Source organism: Podarcis tiliguerta, assembly GCF_965153285.1.
Source record: "Podarcis tiliguerta genome assembly, chromosome: 1".
NCBI lineage: Eukaryota > Metazoa > Chordata > Lepidosauria > Squamata > Lacertidae > Podarcis > Podarcis tiliguerta.
The window spans coordinates 63,036,261-63,052,715 of record NC_139534.1 but is presented as its reverse complement, the minus strand read 5'-3'; the positions used below and the strand labels follow the sequence as shown (position 1 = coordinate 63,052,715).

The following is a 16,455-nucleotide window of genomic DNA, read 5'->3' as shown; positions in this document are numbered from 1 at the left end:
CTTTGCATTTTTGCACTGATATTAACATCAAGAAAGATACCAGACAGAAGGCAGAGTTAAAATAGAAGAGTACAACAGAAAACATTGTTTTGCCATTAATCGTAGGAGACCCACAACTCAACTGGGGATCTGGGGGTTGAGATAAATGTGCGCAATAACTTTACTCATGCTTGCCTGATGGGCTGAGTGGCTCAGAGATTTCATTTTGCAGTTTCCCTAAGGAAACTTATCACCACTAGGGCTGTGCTATAAATCAATATATCATCTGACATCAGGTTTTAGATCAAATCGTAATAACCATTTTTAAAAATATGACTTTGCAATTTATTGCATATTGTGTGTGTGGTATTCAAAACTCAAAATATTGGAAAAACCAGGAAGCCAATGCTTCTTCCTGCAGTTGCAGCCCTTGCTAATTCCACCCCGGTCAACCTCCAACTCTGCCTCCTGTGGCATCAAGAAATAGCTACAAATCACTACAGGAGGCATACTCAAAAATCGCCCAGCAGATACCGCTTAACAGAGCTTTGAAAACTGGTTTAGCAGTCACTGTGAGCCTCAACCTTCCCTGTCTTCTGTAGCAGCAGCAGCAGCAGCAGCAGCAGCAAAACAAATTACTACAGCAAGCTGACTGCAATATTGCCAAGCAGCTATGTATCGCCAAGCAGAGCTTTAAGAAATGGTTAGCTCTCTGTCTCCCCAGCCATCCAGCCGGCAAGCAGGGACTTCTTCCCTCACGTTTCTTGCGTCAAGGCCCCAGGCTGGTAGTTGGCTTAGGAGAAACCTACAGGTTCAGACTTCTGGAACCCATTTCCCCCATAGAAACATAAACAGGTTAGTAAAAAAACATACACCTTCCTTTGGCATTTGACCCTCTTCTGTCATTCTGCGTGTGTGTGTATTGCTTGTGGGTGTGCTAGTGTGTACGTGTGTCTCCCTCCCTCCACCCGCTGGTGTGGTGTGATGTGCATTTGTTTTTGTGAAGCAGCCGGCAAAAAGCACTGGGAGTTTTTATTAACCCAACCCACACTTCACACTTTGCTTTTTGTAAGTGTCAGCCCGGCCCCTTGTTAAAACTGTACTGCTTGTGTGGGTGTAGGTGTGAGTGTGACTGTCTCCCTGACTCCCTCTCCCCTCTGTTGGTGTGCCCAGCTGATGTTTCATTTGGAGCCATGACACTATGGCAAGGAACTTTCCTGGAGGTGCAGGGGTCTGTGGAGAAAGGCTTCCTCGGCTCCCTTTCTTTATCCCCATGTTTTTTAGCTCAGTCAGCCCTGCAATGTTTCGCTTGCACTCTCTGTTTGTTAACTCTTTCCCCTCCGAGTTGCTTCCTTCCTTGCTCTGTGATTCTCCTTCCCTTCTTCAGTGCCAGCGTGGTGTAGTGGTTAAGAGCGGTAGTCACGTAATCTGGGGAACCGGGTTCGCGTCTCCGCTCCTCCACAGGCAGCTGCTGGGTGACCTTGGGCCAGTCACATTTCTCTGAAGTCTCTCAGCCCCACTCACCTCACAGAGTGTTTGTTGGGGGGAGGAAGGGAAAGGAGATTGTTAGCCGCTTTGAGACTCCTTGAGGGGAGTGAAAGGCGGGATATCAAATCCAAACTCCTCCTCCTCCTCCTCCTCCTCCTCTTCTTCTTCTTCTTCTTCTTCTCCTCCTCCTCCTCCTCCTCCTCTCTCTGTGTGTGATTGTGGCTTTCAAGTTGCTTCAGAGTAAAAGAAATCCCCCCACCCTGCTCTGCTGTTCAATATTTGAATATCTAAAAGTGTGACATTAAATCTGCTTTTTTCTTGTTTAATAATGTAATTAAATTTTCAGGGAACCTTTGATATCTATGCTACTAATCATTTCTACAGCTTTAACTTGAGAGAAAATGTGCTAATTTAAACATTACTGGTACAGCAGTACTATAACATTAATAGTTGTAACAATGTGTTAAAGGTAAGTAAAAAAGGATCAATTTTAGACCTAGACCCATAAGTAGTAGCAGTTGCCAGGACATCACCGTGTTCACCTCTACATAGCTCCAGCCATATTTCAGATATCGTGATAAATCGAAATATCACAATGTTTAACTTGTGATATATTGTGCTGCTGAAATCCAGGTATCTCCCAGCCCTAATCATCACAATATTCAGTTAAAAGTCTTGTACACTGTATACTAAAAGACAAGAATTGCATTATAGGTGGGGCTTATAGAGCAGAGCCATAGCCATGCCAAGGGAGCAGAGAAAAGAAAAACAAAGCCCTCAGGTCTTCCGTGATACTCAAAAAGCACACTCAAAAATCATTTCTGGGTGTTGCAACAAACAGGCCCCTGGGAGCTTTTATTCCTGTATCTGTTTGTTTTGTTGTTGTTGTTGTTTATGAATTGCTTCCCATAAAACATCCCAAAGCAATTAATAATAAAAACATCAACAATATAAATGTATACATAAATAATTTCATGCCTGATACAGATAGAGACAGGGGCAGAAAATTCTGCTTAAAAGGCTTGTTGAAAAAGGAAGGTGGTCAACAGGCACCAAAAGGAGAGGCGATGCCTGCTTAATATGTCACAGAAAAGAGTTTGAAAGGGTAGGTACAACCACTAGAGTAAAGGGCTAATTCTTACATCATATGATATTAACCTCCAGATGAGACGGCATCTGTAAGAAGCCCTCAGCTGCATGAGATGATTTGAGACTCATGGTACATCCACGATAGGCATCTATAAGCCAAGCTGCCAACCACTCACATCCAAGCACATGTGTGCTTTGATTACATCTTGAGGTAACACATATTCATCTTGCTACTGAATTATATAAAGTACTACTCTCAGTGTTGTATAGCTGACTAACAGCAGAGGGAAGAAAACTGGAATGCATGGGTATAAAATAGTTTCACCAGTTCTTCACAGTTGCAAGTTGGGACACCCATTCGTCTGAGAAAGTGCAAGTTCATGAACAACCTTAACGTTTTTTTGTCTACATTAGCAAGGACTTTTAAAATCTGAAGCAGGAAATCTGACACTGTTGTCCTTAGCAGACAGAGGTTGTTTTGGCAAATTTACACTGGGATGAGGAGGACAAAAGAGTCTTCCCACGAGGAAGTATTTGGATTGTATTTGAAGTATTTCTGACGCCACACAAATGGACAGACGCAGTGACAGCAGTGTTATAGCACTGAGTTTCCACAAATACGAATAAGTGGAAGATCCCTTAAACACAGAAAGAACACTGTCCTTTCCATACTCAAGACACAAATAACAAGGTCTGATTTCATCTGCCAGAAATGATACAAAAGTCACAATACTGTGAAATGTTCGCATTCTTTCAAAACAGTTTCTATACTACATGCCATTTACATAAATTAGCATTTCTCAAAAAATGCCAATAAAATTAGGTTTACATTATAAAATTGCATGTACAGGTAGGCATTGGACACTTTAACTGGGACTGCAACAAATGCTGAGTCATGATCCTTTTTTCACAGTGAGAGTCAGCAATCTCCCAACCACTGGAAAGCTAGTGTACTGATACACCTTAGACTGAAATTGTTATTCTACCTTTGTGCCATCTCTGGTTTAATGTTTCTGGGAAATGTGGCGCAACCCAATTGTTACTTAACAGTAATTAAACTGAGGATGGGAACAGGTACACTTCAATACAAGGTGACTATTAATCTCAGTAATTTATCTTGGAGGCCTTCAATTAACCGCTTGGACCAAGGATCATTAGGGTGTTAATTTTCACAAGCTGACAAAATAAAAACACTTCTACTGAAAATGGCAACAGTTTGAAAATAAACCACATCAATCTTTGAGGTGAGTGTCAAGTAAATAAAAATAGGAAACTACTAGCTGATTCCTAGAAGCAGGGCTTTCTGTGGAATATAACAAGGGTCCAACTGTCTGCACCTTCCAGAAGATGTTTTTGTTCCAACAAGCATTCTCAGCTGGATGGAATGGTCTCTCTCTTATTTTTTTTAAATCTGCCTTTAATTTTTGTGCTGTTTTAAATTGGGTTGTTTCCAATTGTATTTTGTACATCACCGTGAGACCTGTATGGAAGGTGATTAATAACAATGATAATATGTCCATGATGCTTCTCATCATCCAACAGACTTACTCCACATTGCTAAAGGGCAATTCATGATACAGCTTAGATAGCCAAACAAGCAGTCCTTGAGCTGCCTATTATCCACAAATAGACTTCACCTGGCCAGAGAGACCATACCTAACTAATTATGGTTTGAACAAGTGGATGTGGGTAAGTCTTTTAGGAATCCTCTCCCTATCCACAAAAATAAAAATACTCTTAACAATAGCAAAACATTCCAAATTTGGTTGCCATATTTCATATTTTTTAGAAAGCCCCCAAAATTGTTTTTTCCATCATGTTGCCATACATTCAGGTTTTCCCTGAAATTTTGCCAATTCAGCAAAATCCCCACCAGCGCCGCCGTTTTTATACACAAAAACCAGGACATGTCAGGAATTATCCTGACATATGGCAGGCCTAACATTTGTCTCACCTATCTTGAATTTGGATCTTCTGGTTATGGTATTTGGGGCTATTTAGGATTAAATTCTAGTCTTCTTGAAATGATTACTGGCTTTGAGAAGCCTTTTCAGTGCTCCCTTGGGAAGTGGTGGACTCTCCTTCCATGGAGGTTTCTAAGCAGAGATTGGATGGCCATTTGCCACGGATGCTTTAGCTGAGATTCCTGCATTGCAGGGGGCTGGACTAGATTCTATGACTCTATAGGTCTAGATCCCCAACTACTCTATGTAAAAGAAAAGAAAAAATCCCATAAATGTATCCCATAAATGTAAAGTAAGAAGAAATCATCATAAAGAGGTAACATGAATGCAAAAAGAAGCAGCTCAAACTGATTCCTACTTAACACACATTGCATGGAAATAATTCCAGTCCAATAATTTGACCTTCCACATCAGAATGGTTGGGATCATAGCCAAAGTTACTACTGCACTGGCAGTCTTCAACACTTCCTTGGGATATCTGTGACAGATTTATAACTAATAGCGGAAAGAACAGATAAGACACTGGGGCAAGTCCCCCCCCCCTTATCCACGAGGGAAGCAATCTATACACCAGAGACTCAACAGTACATACTGTTTATCAGGAAACAATATTTCAATTATTAAACACTGGCACATTTGCACATGGGGAGGGGAAAATGAGTTTTTATTCTTCTAAAAACAAAGGTTTGGTTAATCATTTCAGAACCTAAACAGAAAGTGTTTTATTCTTCTTCAACAAGATTGCAACGTACATTTAAAGATACTGTGCTGGCCACAATGAGCGGAATTGCTCAACGGGGCATGACCTTGATTTTTTGAAATTGGCAGCTGGTCAATTTTAGGAAGCTGCCTTAAGCTTAGGCTTTGTGTCCAGCATTGCCTACTATGACTGGCATTGGGTCTCAGACAAGCATCTTTCCCATCACCTGCTACTTGATTCTTTTTAGCTGGAGATGCCAGAGATTGAGCCAGAGAACTTTGTGCAAGCAATAAAATGATTTTTAAGGTCACCCATATTTTATGCTACTAGAGAGTATTTCAAATAGAAGAGTTTTGGCCAAGAGATTCACTAGTAAGAAGCCCCCTGGCAAGTCTTCTTTCCATTGTGATTCGAGGACCCGCCACCCGCCTGAGGATAAGAAAGACACACGGGCACAGAATATTAGGTTAATGGGCTAAAAAGGACACAACTTTATTGATTACAGCATGTGAGAGGTGTTGGCTTAGGCAATGGATAAAACAACGGAGCGTGACTCCACCCCCTTAGGAAGGGGTGAGTCTAACAAGGGTTAACCACCAGTAGGAGGAGCCTGTTGATGCAAATACAACTGAAAGCTCCCCCTGATGTCACCGGGGGTCGTACCATGGCCCTAGCCACCAGCAAGGGTGTTGGACAAATCCGATGAAACCCAGCAGCGCAATGAGGTGGAAGCACTGCCGTGGCCACATTTTGAGCGGCTAAACCCTGCCCCCAAGCATCCCCCTGATTGGATGGCTGCCAGGGGGCACGGTGCGGCAGGAGGGACAGCAGAGCAGGGGCCGGAACACCCCCTGCTAAAAGCGGGAAACGGCTCCCACTCACAACTCCTCCCCTTTGGGAGGACGAGAGGCTTTCCTGCAAATTATTTCTCACTGTTCCTTTATTCCCCAGCCATTTAGTTTTGAAGTTTGCCCAAATGAACCCCTGCAACGGGCTGTAGTTTTAGCAGCAGCAGAGCACACATCTTGCATGCAGAAGGTCACAGATTCAATTCATGGCATTTCCAGGTAGGACTGGAAAAGATTCCTACCTGAAACCCTGGACAACCACTGCCAATCATTGTAGGCAATACTGACCCATAGGGAATAATTGATGTGACTCAGTGCAAGGCAGGTTCCTATGTAATGTAATAGAAGGAAACCACTCCTAACCCTTAGGCCTGCTCAGCTACTGTCCAGTTCCCCATAGTCTTCAAATAATTATTCTGCAGCATTTGCCTCATGGTTTGTCCAACAATTAAAACATTTCCTTCTTGTTTAATTTATGCAATTTGTCAAAGGTTTCTCCCTGACTGAAGGGGATTTTGTTTTTACATAAGAAGGGTCCCCCATCCCTTCTTTGCTGTATTAAAACATGTAGGACCTGGAAGGGAAGGTGAAAGGCAGTTTTTACAAAAGAGGCAGTATGAAGCATGCTCAGAAAATATATGAGTTATAAGAATCCTGATTAAACTGACTGTACTTAACCATATTGATTCTCAGCAAAAATTAGTCTTAGGGGAAACCCACACCCTTACAGCTACTAAAACATTCTGTTCCATTGATGGAATGGCAAAAGGTGATTCTATGCCTACATGCCATTTCAGTATTTCATTCCAACAGTTCTGAGTATTTAAGCTACAGTAATCTAATTGCTGTGCTTTTCAATGGAGTGACTTGGCACTCGTACGTCAAAGTACTAAGAATTAGACCATTGAGACTGTTGCTATTTTCTGATGCACATCCTGGAAAATTCAGGTTGTGCTATCAAAGTTCATTTGTAGGTCTTGAACGGCAGAACTCGCTTCCCCATAAGATCACACTTTTGGTGGCAAGGAAAGTGATGGGAAAATGCGAGACTCTCAAGTTTACAAACCACGGTTGGTTCCAGAACTCATGCACACTCCACGTCCCTCAAAAATCTGCTGTGGAAGGTTGGAAGACCCCGTGGAACAGCATAGGAAGTGGTGCAGGAGACTGTTGAGAGAAGCTTGTGAAAATTGCCTCCCCTCTTCCTTCTGTTAGGTAGCAGTGGACAATTTCAGGAGGGCTATAAAGAATGTACTTTGATTACAAGGCTGCCCTAAACTCTTTACTTTGAAAAGGAAATAGATTATGTTTCAAGAGAAACAGCTAAAGCTTCCCTCCCCAATTATTCATGAAAGTTAAGAGGCAGTTTGTTTCTCACAACAATGATACAAATGTAGTGATTCTTTAAATCCAAAAAAATGAAGAAATCTACAGACACTAAAAGACTGAGGCTCAAGTCCATGGGTAGGCAAACTAAGGTCTGGGGGCCGGATCCGGCCCAATTGCCTTCTAAATCCGGTCCACAGATGGTCCAGGAATCAGCATGTTTTTACATGAGCAGAATGTGTCCTTTTATTTAAAATGCATCTCCGGGTTATTTGTGGGGCTTGCCTGGTGTTTTCACATGAGTGGAATGTGTGCTGCATCTCTGGGTTATTTGTGGTGCATAGGAATTCGTTCATCCCCCCCCCCCCCAAAAAAAAATATAGTCCGGCCCCCCACAAAGTCTGAGGGACAGTGGACCAGCCCCCTGCTGAAAATGTTTGCTGACCCCTGCCAAGTCAGATGAGGCTCCAAATCATGGCTTTGTGGATTGGGAAATGTGTAACAGGCCCACACACCTCCCTCCATTCCTGTACTTCCAGGTCTCTTGTGAAATCTGAAATCTGACAGACTTGTTAACACCAACTTCCAACTAATGGTTTGCAAACTCACCTCAGTCCATTGCTTGGAAGTTAGAACTGGACAGTTTACTCAGTTCAGACTTACAAAAAAAGATTAGACAGAGCCAACTCAGAGCTGAAGGTGGGACAAGCATATTGGTCTACAGAATGTACCTAAACTTCCTGAGAATGGTTTGGAGAATGACCTTTGACCCAGGCTTATATGTTCTTTTGGTAGCACGGTTTTAACTCTTGGTTGTACATTAATACACAAACTTCCATCTCCAGGGCCATTAGCTTGCACCACTCATTTCCCCCTTTGAGTATATGCTGTGGTCACAAGCACTGATAATAATCTCTCATCCATGTGGCCAAGTTTAAAGCAGCAAAATCTACTGGAAGGGTTTAGCACAGGGGGCAGTATCCAACTGGACAGTTATGCTAGAACTAGCACTTTTGACTGTACAGGGGAACTTCTCCTCCTTCCACATGCCCTCTTAGATGGTCATGGGTTTCCCCCCAACTTTGTGGTGCATATTTCGGGCGGGGGGGGGGGAGATGAGGAGAGGGAGGGGAAGTACATTGCACTGCCAAAAGTACTCGCGCTAGTGGAACTGTTTCATTGGATACTGCCCAGAGAAATGCCACTACACGGACGGAGAAAGCTCTTCCAGTTTACAAGCACTGTTATATTCTAAAATGCACAAGAAGGAAAGGAGGCTGTTAACTTAGTTACACTGGAGCTAAATCTGAGAAGTAAAACCAAAGAAGCCAGCAGGTTTTTGTGTGTGTCTCTTGTCAGTGAATATAGCTGAATGCTTAAAGGACTTCTTTTCTCTCTCTAAAACCTCCAAACAAGTTTCGCTTTGACATGCCAGCAGTGTTGTAAAGAGCTGCCCAAGTTTTTGTTCTCCTTCACACTTGTTGCTGCCAACAATGCCAGACCTCAGATAAGCAAATGAGTGTGGGGAGCTACAGAAGGCAGGGGAGAGAGGAACCTTGCATACTAACAAGTCAGTCTGGTGTTAGTCTTGGGAATCTTTCTGGCTCCCACAGGCTTTTGTATCATGGAACTTGGGGGGGGGGCACCACTTTTGAGTAAGGTTGACTCTTCAAATGGTTTGACTTCTAGGACAAAAAACATTTTGCAACACTGCTTAGATCAGCCTTGCAACGAAACAAAACAAAAGCAATTGTACAAAATCTATTAGCCTACAAAATAATCCTACCAGCCCACAAACCCACCAAACCCTCATGCCCACACTGGTGGGAGGAACCATGCTGTTCTGGGCAAAGGATTCGGCTCAAATCATTCTTCTAGTGGACATTTAATATACCACACAAGCCACACAGCTCCCAAGTGACCGAGTATCATAGCTTGATATACTAAAAGCCATTATCTGAGGAATCCTGTGGGTAGAAACCTCTATATACACCCCAACTGGCATGAGAGCAATTATGGAAGTGAAGACAAGTCGTGCTAACCAGGCTATACGTAAAGTCAGTTCTAGGACAACCTGAAACAAATGATATTTACTTCTCCCCACCTGCATAACCACCAAAGATGGTTCTTAGTCACCAGAGGCAGCTTGGCAATGGCTGTTTGCTAATCTTAAAGCAGCCTGTCATATGCACACAGAGTCTGTATTCAAAATGGAAACAAGAGCAAGGGGACATGCTGAGTGTCTGCTTTGATTAATAGAGAGTTTTTTTAAAAGACAGCAAAGCTTATCTGAATTTTTACTTTTCTGGAGTTCTTGCAGCCTTCTCTGAATATAAGGCCCAATGCAGGCTTTTTACTCTTCCACAGCTTTTTCACACTGCATTTATTTCCTAACACTCACCGTAGTTGTGTTTGTCTTCCGATTTCCCCCCATTCTCATACAATATCACAATATACTTATTCCATGTTTGTACAACCAATGAAAATTCTATGAGGAATGGGAAATCAGCTTTCTCTCTTACTCGCTTCTTTTCTACGTACAGCGATTCTGCCCTGCCAACCGCCTGGCGAAACATATGACATGAGTTACCCTGGCTTCCACCTATAGTCTGTGCAGACCAGCAAATGCTGCACTACATGATTCTTCAGCCTATGTACACTGCTGCTTAAGATTGTATTTTTTACATTCCAGCCACCTCCATGAATGCTGTGCTTTAATTCAATCATTTCAGTGATCAGGATGGGGAACCAGTGGCCCTCCAGATGTTGTTCAAGTACAATTCCCATCATTCTTGACCATTGGCCACGCCAACTGGGGCCAATGAGTTTCCAACAACATCTGGAAGGTCACAGGTTCCCCCACCTCTGCTCTACAACACAAAGAACTACTCTGTGGTGTGGCAATTGCTTAAATTAAGAACCATAAACACCTGGAAGTCAGGAGGGCTATCATCTGCACAGGTTACTTCATTTTCCCATAAGCCATTATCTGGGGCTGAAACAACAATAATAAGCATTGTGATCACTATTCCCAGTGGTTACTTTTTTAAACATCACATTTGTTTTGATACAATCCCTACTTCTGTTACTTTGTATGAAGTGATAATTTAGCACTTATTTTTCCAGGTAGATCCAAGAAGTAGAGGAAGAAGATGGCAATGGCTTAACAGAAACCATTTTTTTCATGAACAAACTCTGTGTAGCCTCTTACTTTCTCATAGCTAGTGAGGATCCCATGTTGAATCTGATCCACACATGTGTCTTCATCATGCATGTCAAACAGTCATTGCAGACCCTACACTAAAGTTTTTGTCTCACCTGAAAGACAAAGCTTTTAAATGGGCACTGTTCCTAATCCAGCTGCAAGTCAAATTATGAATATGCATTAATGACAAAGCCTTTGTATGCTCCTAAGGTGGTCTAGATGTGGGCTTAGAGAAGTTGAGAGAATGGAAAGAGGCCTCCACCACCAATTACCACACTCCTTTTATGTCAGAAGGCATTTCTCTTGAGCAATTGCTTAAGAGAAGATGTGCCAAGCAGTGGTGGATGGAACCAAGTGGTCACAGAAAAAATGACAAAGCCACAACCCTTATTAAGGAGTATTTTCAACCAGTGTTAGAAACTGAGATATGAAAGCTAGGAGCTAAATGGCACCTTAAACCTAGGTTATGGGCGCAACAACAGAAGGTCCAGGCACACTTTTTTATAATAAGAATACAAAGCTGAAAATGAATGAACTTCAGCTAAAATATTATGTCATTTTTCACACGGTCTAGTCCTTTCCCTGCCCACCCCTCTAAGATTCTTAAGAGGGTCTCTTCTCTGGTCTTCAGAGAGTAGCTGGAAATGAGGAGGCAGAAAAAGGTCCTCCTTTCCTTCCACTCTGAAGTTTTAATCTGAAATCTTAGGTGGAGTACTGCGCCCAGAGATCAGAAACTGCTTGCACTAATTAAATTCCCTGTCGCAAAATGCGCCTAGAACAATGGGAGTTTTGAACACTGTTTTCGACATGACAAAAGACTGACATGAACAGATGGGGTGCCCAATAGCTCTTATATATCCTTCCTGATAATTTCAACACTTCCATAGAGCTCTGCATTCTTAGCACAATGTCAGACTACAACAACAGGAAGTTTAAGACAAAAGGTAAGAAAAGGCCCTGAAGATAAGGAGTAAGTTGGAGGGGAGGGACACACAACACAGCTAGAGATGCTATGTTTCCTTATTCCCATGGGAGGGTTATTGCCAATGGAATGGTCTAAATTTATAGCACATATCATGCTTTGGATGCAGGTGCAGACTATTATTTTAATTCACTCCCCTGAGTTCTTATCATGTTCTCACAGCCAGGACGACGAGCTTTGAAAACCTTGTCACAATGAGCTTTCCCTAGTCATAACAAAACTGAGCTTCTATAATGGTAGCTAAGGGAGGTTCACAAAAGGAAGCTGGCCAACTTGTCCTTCTGTGTCCATCTTCAGATGCAGGGCTGTATGGATGACCCTTTGTACCTACCATCATCTGTGTACACTCTCACTGCAATTTCTGAAATTGTGGTTGCAATGGATTCTGTTGTGTTTTTATGTAAACTATTTTTTTTTAAGCACTATTTTTTTTTTATAAAAAAAAAGCCCACCACAGCAAAATATATCAATTTAGGAACAAGTTTGTACATTCTATTTGTCAGAGGTGGTCAGTAGGAATTATATATGGTAGCAGGGAAGCACCTTGCAGGAGAGAGCTGTTCTTAGCCAGATAGAAAAATAAAAGCATTCTTTGAATTCTTTCCGGTCAAAGGGACACATATTAAATTAGTGCTATGTGCAGCTATGCTATAAAAAAGCATTCTCAAAAATGTTTGGAATCATAAGATAACATATATTATTAAACTTCTATGTATTTGTAGAAGGATTCAAAGTGCAAGGGCTCAGCTCAGAGTAATAGGTTTACAGGCAAGCAATGCAATCAAAACATTTGCAAATCCTAATAAATCCACTACTGGAAAATGAAGTACACCGCAGTTATACATCACCAACAAATCACTAAACAATAGATTCTTAGACAAATCTCTCATTGTGTGCCAAGAGAGTTAACTAATCCGTCTATAAACAGTGGTTGGGAAAGAAGGCAGTGATGTTGGCCTGCACAATACATATATGATGCTTTGTAAAATGTATGCCATAGAATTCTTCTCAATGAGGTTTCAAGTCTTCTGCTTAAGTGCCCTGGGGCATCTACCTGTAGAGCCAGAATTACTATGAGCCTCAGACCAGGGCAGCTGTGATCTACCCAGACTTCTCTTTTCTCTTCCCTCTCCCCAACTCCCTTTTCTCTTCACAGTCCAGTGGATAGCAGTGGCCATAGGTTTAGGGAGCATGGCACATTTGGGAAATAATGGTAATTCTAGCATGAAGAGCACAAAGGGGTCGCTTAATAATTAATCTCTTTAAGTCTGTAAGAGCTGCAGGACAAAATGACCCAGAAAATCACTGGGAATGACAGAACCTCCATACCAAATGCATGCCAACAGCAGAATTCTATGCAGGTTTACTCGGAAGAGAGTCCCATTAAGTTCAGTGCTTCTTCCTCTCGGGTAACAGATAAGAGGGTTATACCTTAAATATCTGTGTAAACAACAGGGAGACGATTTCGTTCTGTACCTTCCAAGCCTCTCCATTAAAAGAGAGGGCAAGCACAGTGCCCTTATATGAGCACACGGCAGACACAAGAGATATGAGCCTGTTTGCTCAACTACAGTTCAAGGCTGTTATCATTCGATTAATTCAATGACATCATCCAAAAGGTGGCTGAAGTTAACCTGGCGGTTTGATGGTTAGGTTGTGAGCAGTGGTGCATGGCAGCAATGCTACAGGACAATAAAGAGTGGTGGGGATGACAGTTAGGTTTAGCAATGCTTCTCCAGGCTAATACTTTCCCTATAGAAAAGTATTCTTTAAAATGTGTGGGTCCTGGGGCTTTTTAATCACTGATGCTGGCAACTATGATGGTGGGGATATCAGTCATACAAGTGTTCAACCAAAAATATGTTTCATATGCATGCCTGGAATAAACTCCATTAGTGGCTCCCACTGGCAAAAAACGTTGGGAGTTGTAAGGAGTCCCCAAATTAGTAACCCTGTCCCCAAGGATATCCTTTTCCTTCGGGGTTAATACTTTACTTTTTGTAAAGTAAACAGCAACCTTCAGATTTGTACAACTCAACTTCCAATGTCTATCAAATATGGTATAAGCATATTTGAAACCCTTCTTAGCTCAAAGCCACAGGAACCCATGAGAAGCCTAAATTCTTCTGAGATTTGGGGTGTGGTCGGTGCAAAATTCTGCAGCCAAGACGGAAAGATGAGATCATGAGAGGCAGTCTGAAAGGCACTGCAAGTCATCCATTTTAAAACATCCTTATTTCCCACAAATATTTTTAGTGCCTTCTCCCACACCCATGACACTTCCCCCACCCCCGATCCCCTTTAAAAGAACTGCCTCAAGTTGAGAAGTATCACTTTCAGAATCCGCTAAGTGCATGAGAAAATATAAGATTATTGGGTTTGTTGAAAGCCATTTTTGGGCACACAAAACCCCCCAAAACTTTATAGCCCCCCTCCCCCCAAATCACACCGGATGCAAGTTCTTGTCGTTGTTTCCCAAAGCTGTTTACCAGACAGGAAACTAATGCTCCCCCATCGCCCAGAAACATTTGCTAGGGTGAAATTTGCATGCACTTCTAATGCCCACATTTATTCAAATACTGACTTTCAGCGCCTCAGACTAGCCAACCATTGCTGTCTGGACTCGGGCGTCGGTGTGCCACACTCGACTTGCACAACAACCAAAAAAGAACCGTCGGCACCTCTCTTTTCCTGCCCCCCCCCCGTTAACTTTAAAGTTGATTGATCGAGCAGAACTTTAGAAGAAGTGAAAGCTGCCGTTACAAAACCGCACACCAAGTCAAAACCCTGGTGAGGTTTGGTATCTGTATATTTGGCCGGTTTGGGGGCATAGGAGGCTCTGCCAGGAGGTGCCCGTTATGCCCAGCCCCTCTTTTCCACCCCACCAGAACTGCTTGTAAAGGGGAAGCCTAAATGCTTTAACGCGGTTCTGGCGCGCGATCCTGTGTTATTTGCTTTCATTTGCTTTGTTATTTGATTTGATTTTGCCCCAAAGAGAGCCTCCTCCTCCTCTCCAAACCCAAACATCGTGGCTGTTTACATCCCCTCGGTCCCAGTCTTACGAAGGAGGGGGGGGGGACCCCGACGCAGTCAGGTGGGCAGCCGGGAGAGCGAGCGCTGCTCCTTTCCTCCTCGCCTCCCGCGCGCGCCAGGGGAAAAAGAAGATCCGCGCGGGCTCCATGGCGAGGCTGCTGGCTTGTTTTTGGTGGGAATCGGGAGCGGGGAGGAGGCGGCGGCGCCGCGGGAATGGAGATAAGCCCAAAGCAGTACACAAGCGCCCGGCTCAGCCCTCGCCACCGCCGGCGGCCACGCGCAAAGCGGCCGAAGCGACTCACCCAGAAGACGAAATTGAAGACGAAGAGGAGGTATTTGATGCACTTGGTGCAGCCTTCCACTCCCATCGCGGCGGCTTTCTGCAGGCGGCAAGGATGTGGCCTGGTCTCTCGGCTTAGGAGCAGGAGGAGCTGCTGCTGCAGATGGTGGGCTCCGCTGTTGTTTTCAGGGGCACCAGCTCGCCAGGATGCTTCTCCCTCTGTTCCCGTTACCTCTCCCCTCCCTCCTTCTCTCCCTCTGACCCGGGCGCGCAGCCAGGTCCCTCCTCCTTCGCCTCCGCCTCGCGGGCGCGCGGAGGAGAGAAAAGCAGCGCCCCCTGCAGGCGGCTCCTCCGCCTTTCTTCAGCCAAATGGTCACGGAGCCGCCCCCATCCCCCCCCCGGCGGAATCAGGCCAAAACCCAAAACAGGCTGGTTTTGTAAGCTCTGGTAGGAAGAGCGATTGGCAAAACCGGGCACATAAGCAGCAATCTACTGAGCCCACGTCGCAGGCCTGGTATTTATTAAGGATTTATTATTTAACATTTAAAAAAAAAAAATCTGGTGCCTGGAGAGGGGGGTGGCTTAGGGGAGAGGCCTGGGGGCCAGATGTGGAGGCATTGGGTTCCCGGGGGCCTGAGGTTCTGCATCCCCGCACTAAGCAATCGACGGTCCCTACAGCACACTTCTAGCACTTGTTAGTGGTGGAGGCAGATTGTCTCTTCAAATTATCTGCCCAATTTCTGAGCAGAGTAAAAGGGGAAACCATTTCAGTGCGGTTCTCCAACAGCTGCTTGGGTGTGGTCTCACCAGAGACAGTAGCACTGATTATTTTTATTCCTTTTCCAGTTTGTTTTTGCGACCACTTCACATGCCAGCAGCAGCAGCAACTGTGTTGATAACCTGGCCATCATTTTGCACCAGCCACACTTCTGCAAACCTGGGGCATTATTGGGGTGGGGGTGGATAGCAACTGCAAAAATATTCAGAGGACACCCTGCAAACCTTTTTCTAGGAAAATGAGAGTGGTGGAAAACACTCAGTGGTTTCATCAGAGAGAGGAAGTCTTCTTAGAAATTCAGACTTTGTTCGAAGTATGTATGGGTCTCTTAAGATGAGATAGCTTGCCTTGAGTCAGTGATGGTGGTCCAACATACATTCTTTGACTTATCAATGCCAAATGGCTCCTAGGTGTGTTAAAAGATCAAAGTGCTAGGGTAAGTTTCTTGAGCAAATGCCTGGAGTCGAGACTTCATGAACCTGATGCCCTCCAGATGTTTTGGACTACAAGCCTCAGCCAACACAGCCATGCTCTTTTGCCCGTCAGAAAACCAGAAGGTACATTTTCCTGGGTTTTCTGCAACAAGTGTGCTTTATTTGGAACTGTGCCAGATATTCTCTCGTTTACCAGATTTTCAGGTTAAAACTGGCAACTTTGGAGGGGTGGGAATATTCAGCTGTAATCTGATCTAGTATGCTGCTATGGGTTCCCGAGTTCTTCTCCTTTCTTCTTCCTGGGTTAATTATCCTACCCAATCAGGAATCCTGCAACAAAAAATGATGT

At 43.7% G+C, this 16,455-nt stretch overlaps 1 protein-coding gene across 1 annotated transcript in view; it reads right to left on the bottom strand.

The window, feature by feature from the left end:
- Positions 1-15,187, bottom strand: part of CD81 (CD81 molecule) — a 57,823-nt gene extending 42,636 nt beyond the window's left edge. The window contains exon 1 of the mRNA XM_083425792.1: positions 14,917-15,187. Within this exon, the coding sequence (XP_083281918.1) occupies positions 14,917-14,982 (66 nt within the window). The 5' untranslated portion in view covers positions 14,983-15,187. The remainder of the gene's footprint in view (positions 1-14,916) is intronic.
- Between the last annotated feature and the right edge of the window lie 1,268 nt (positions 15,188-16,455).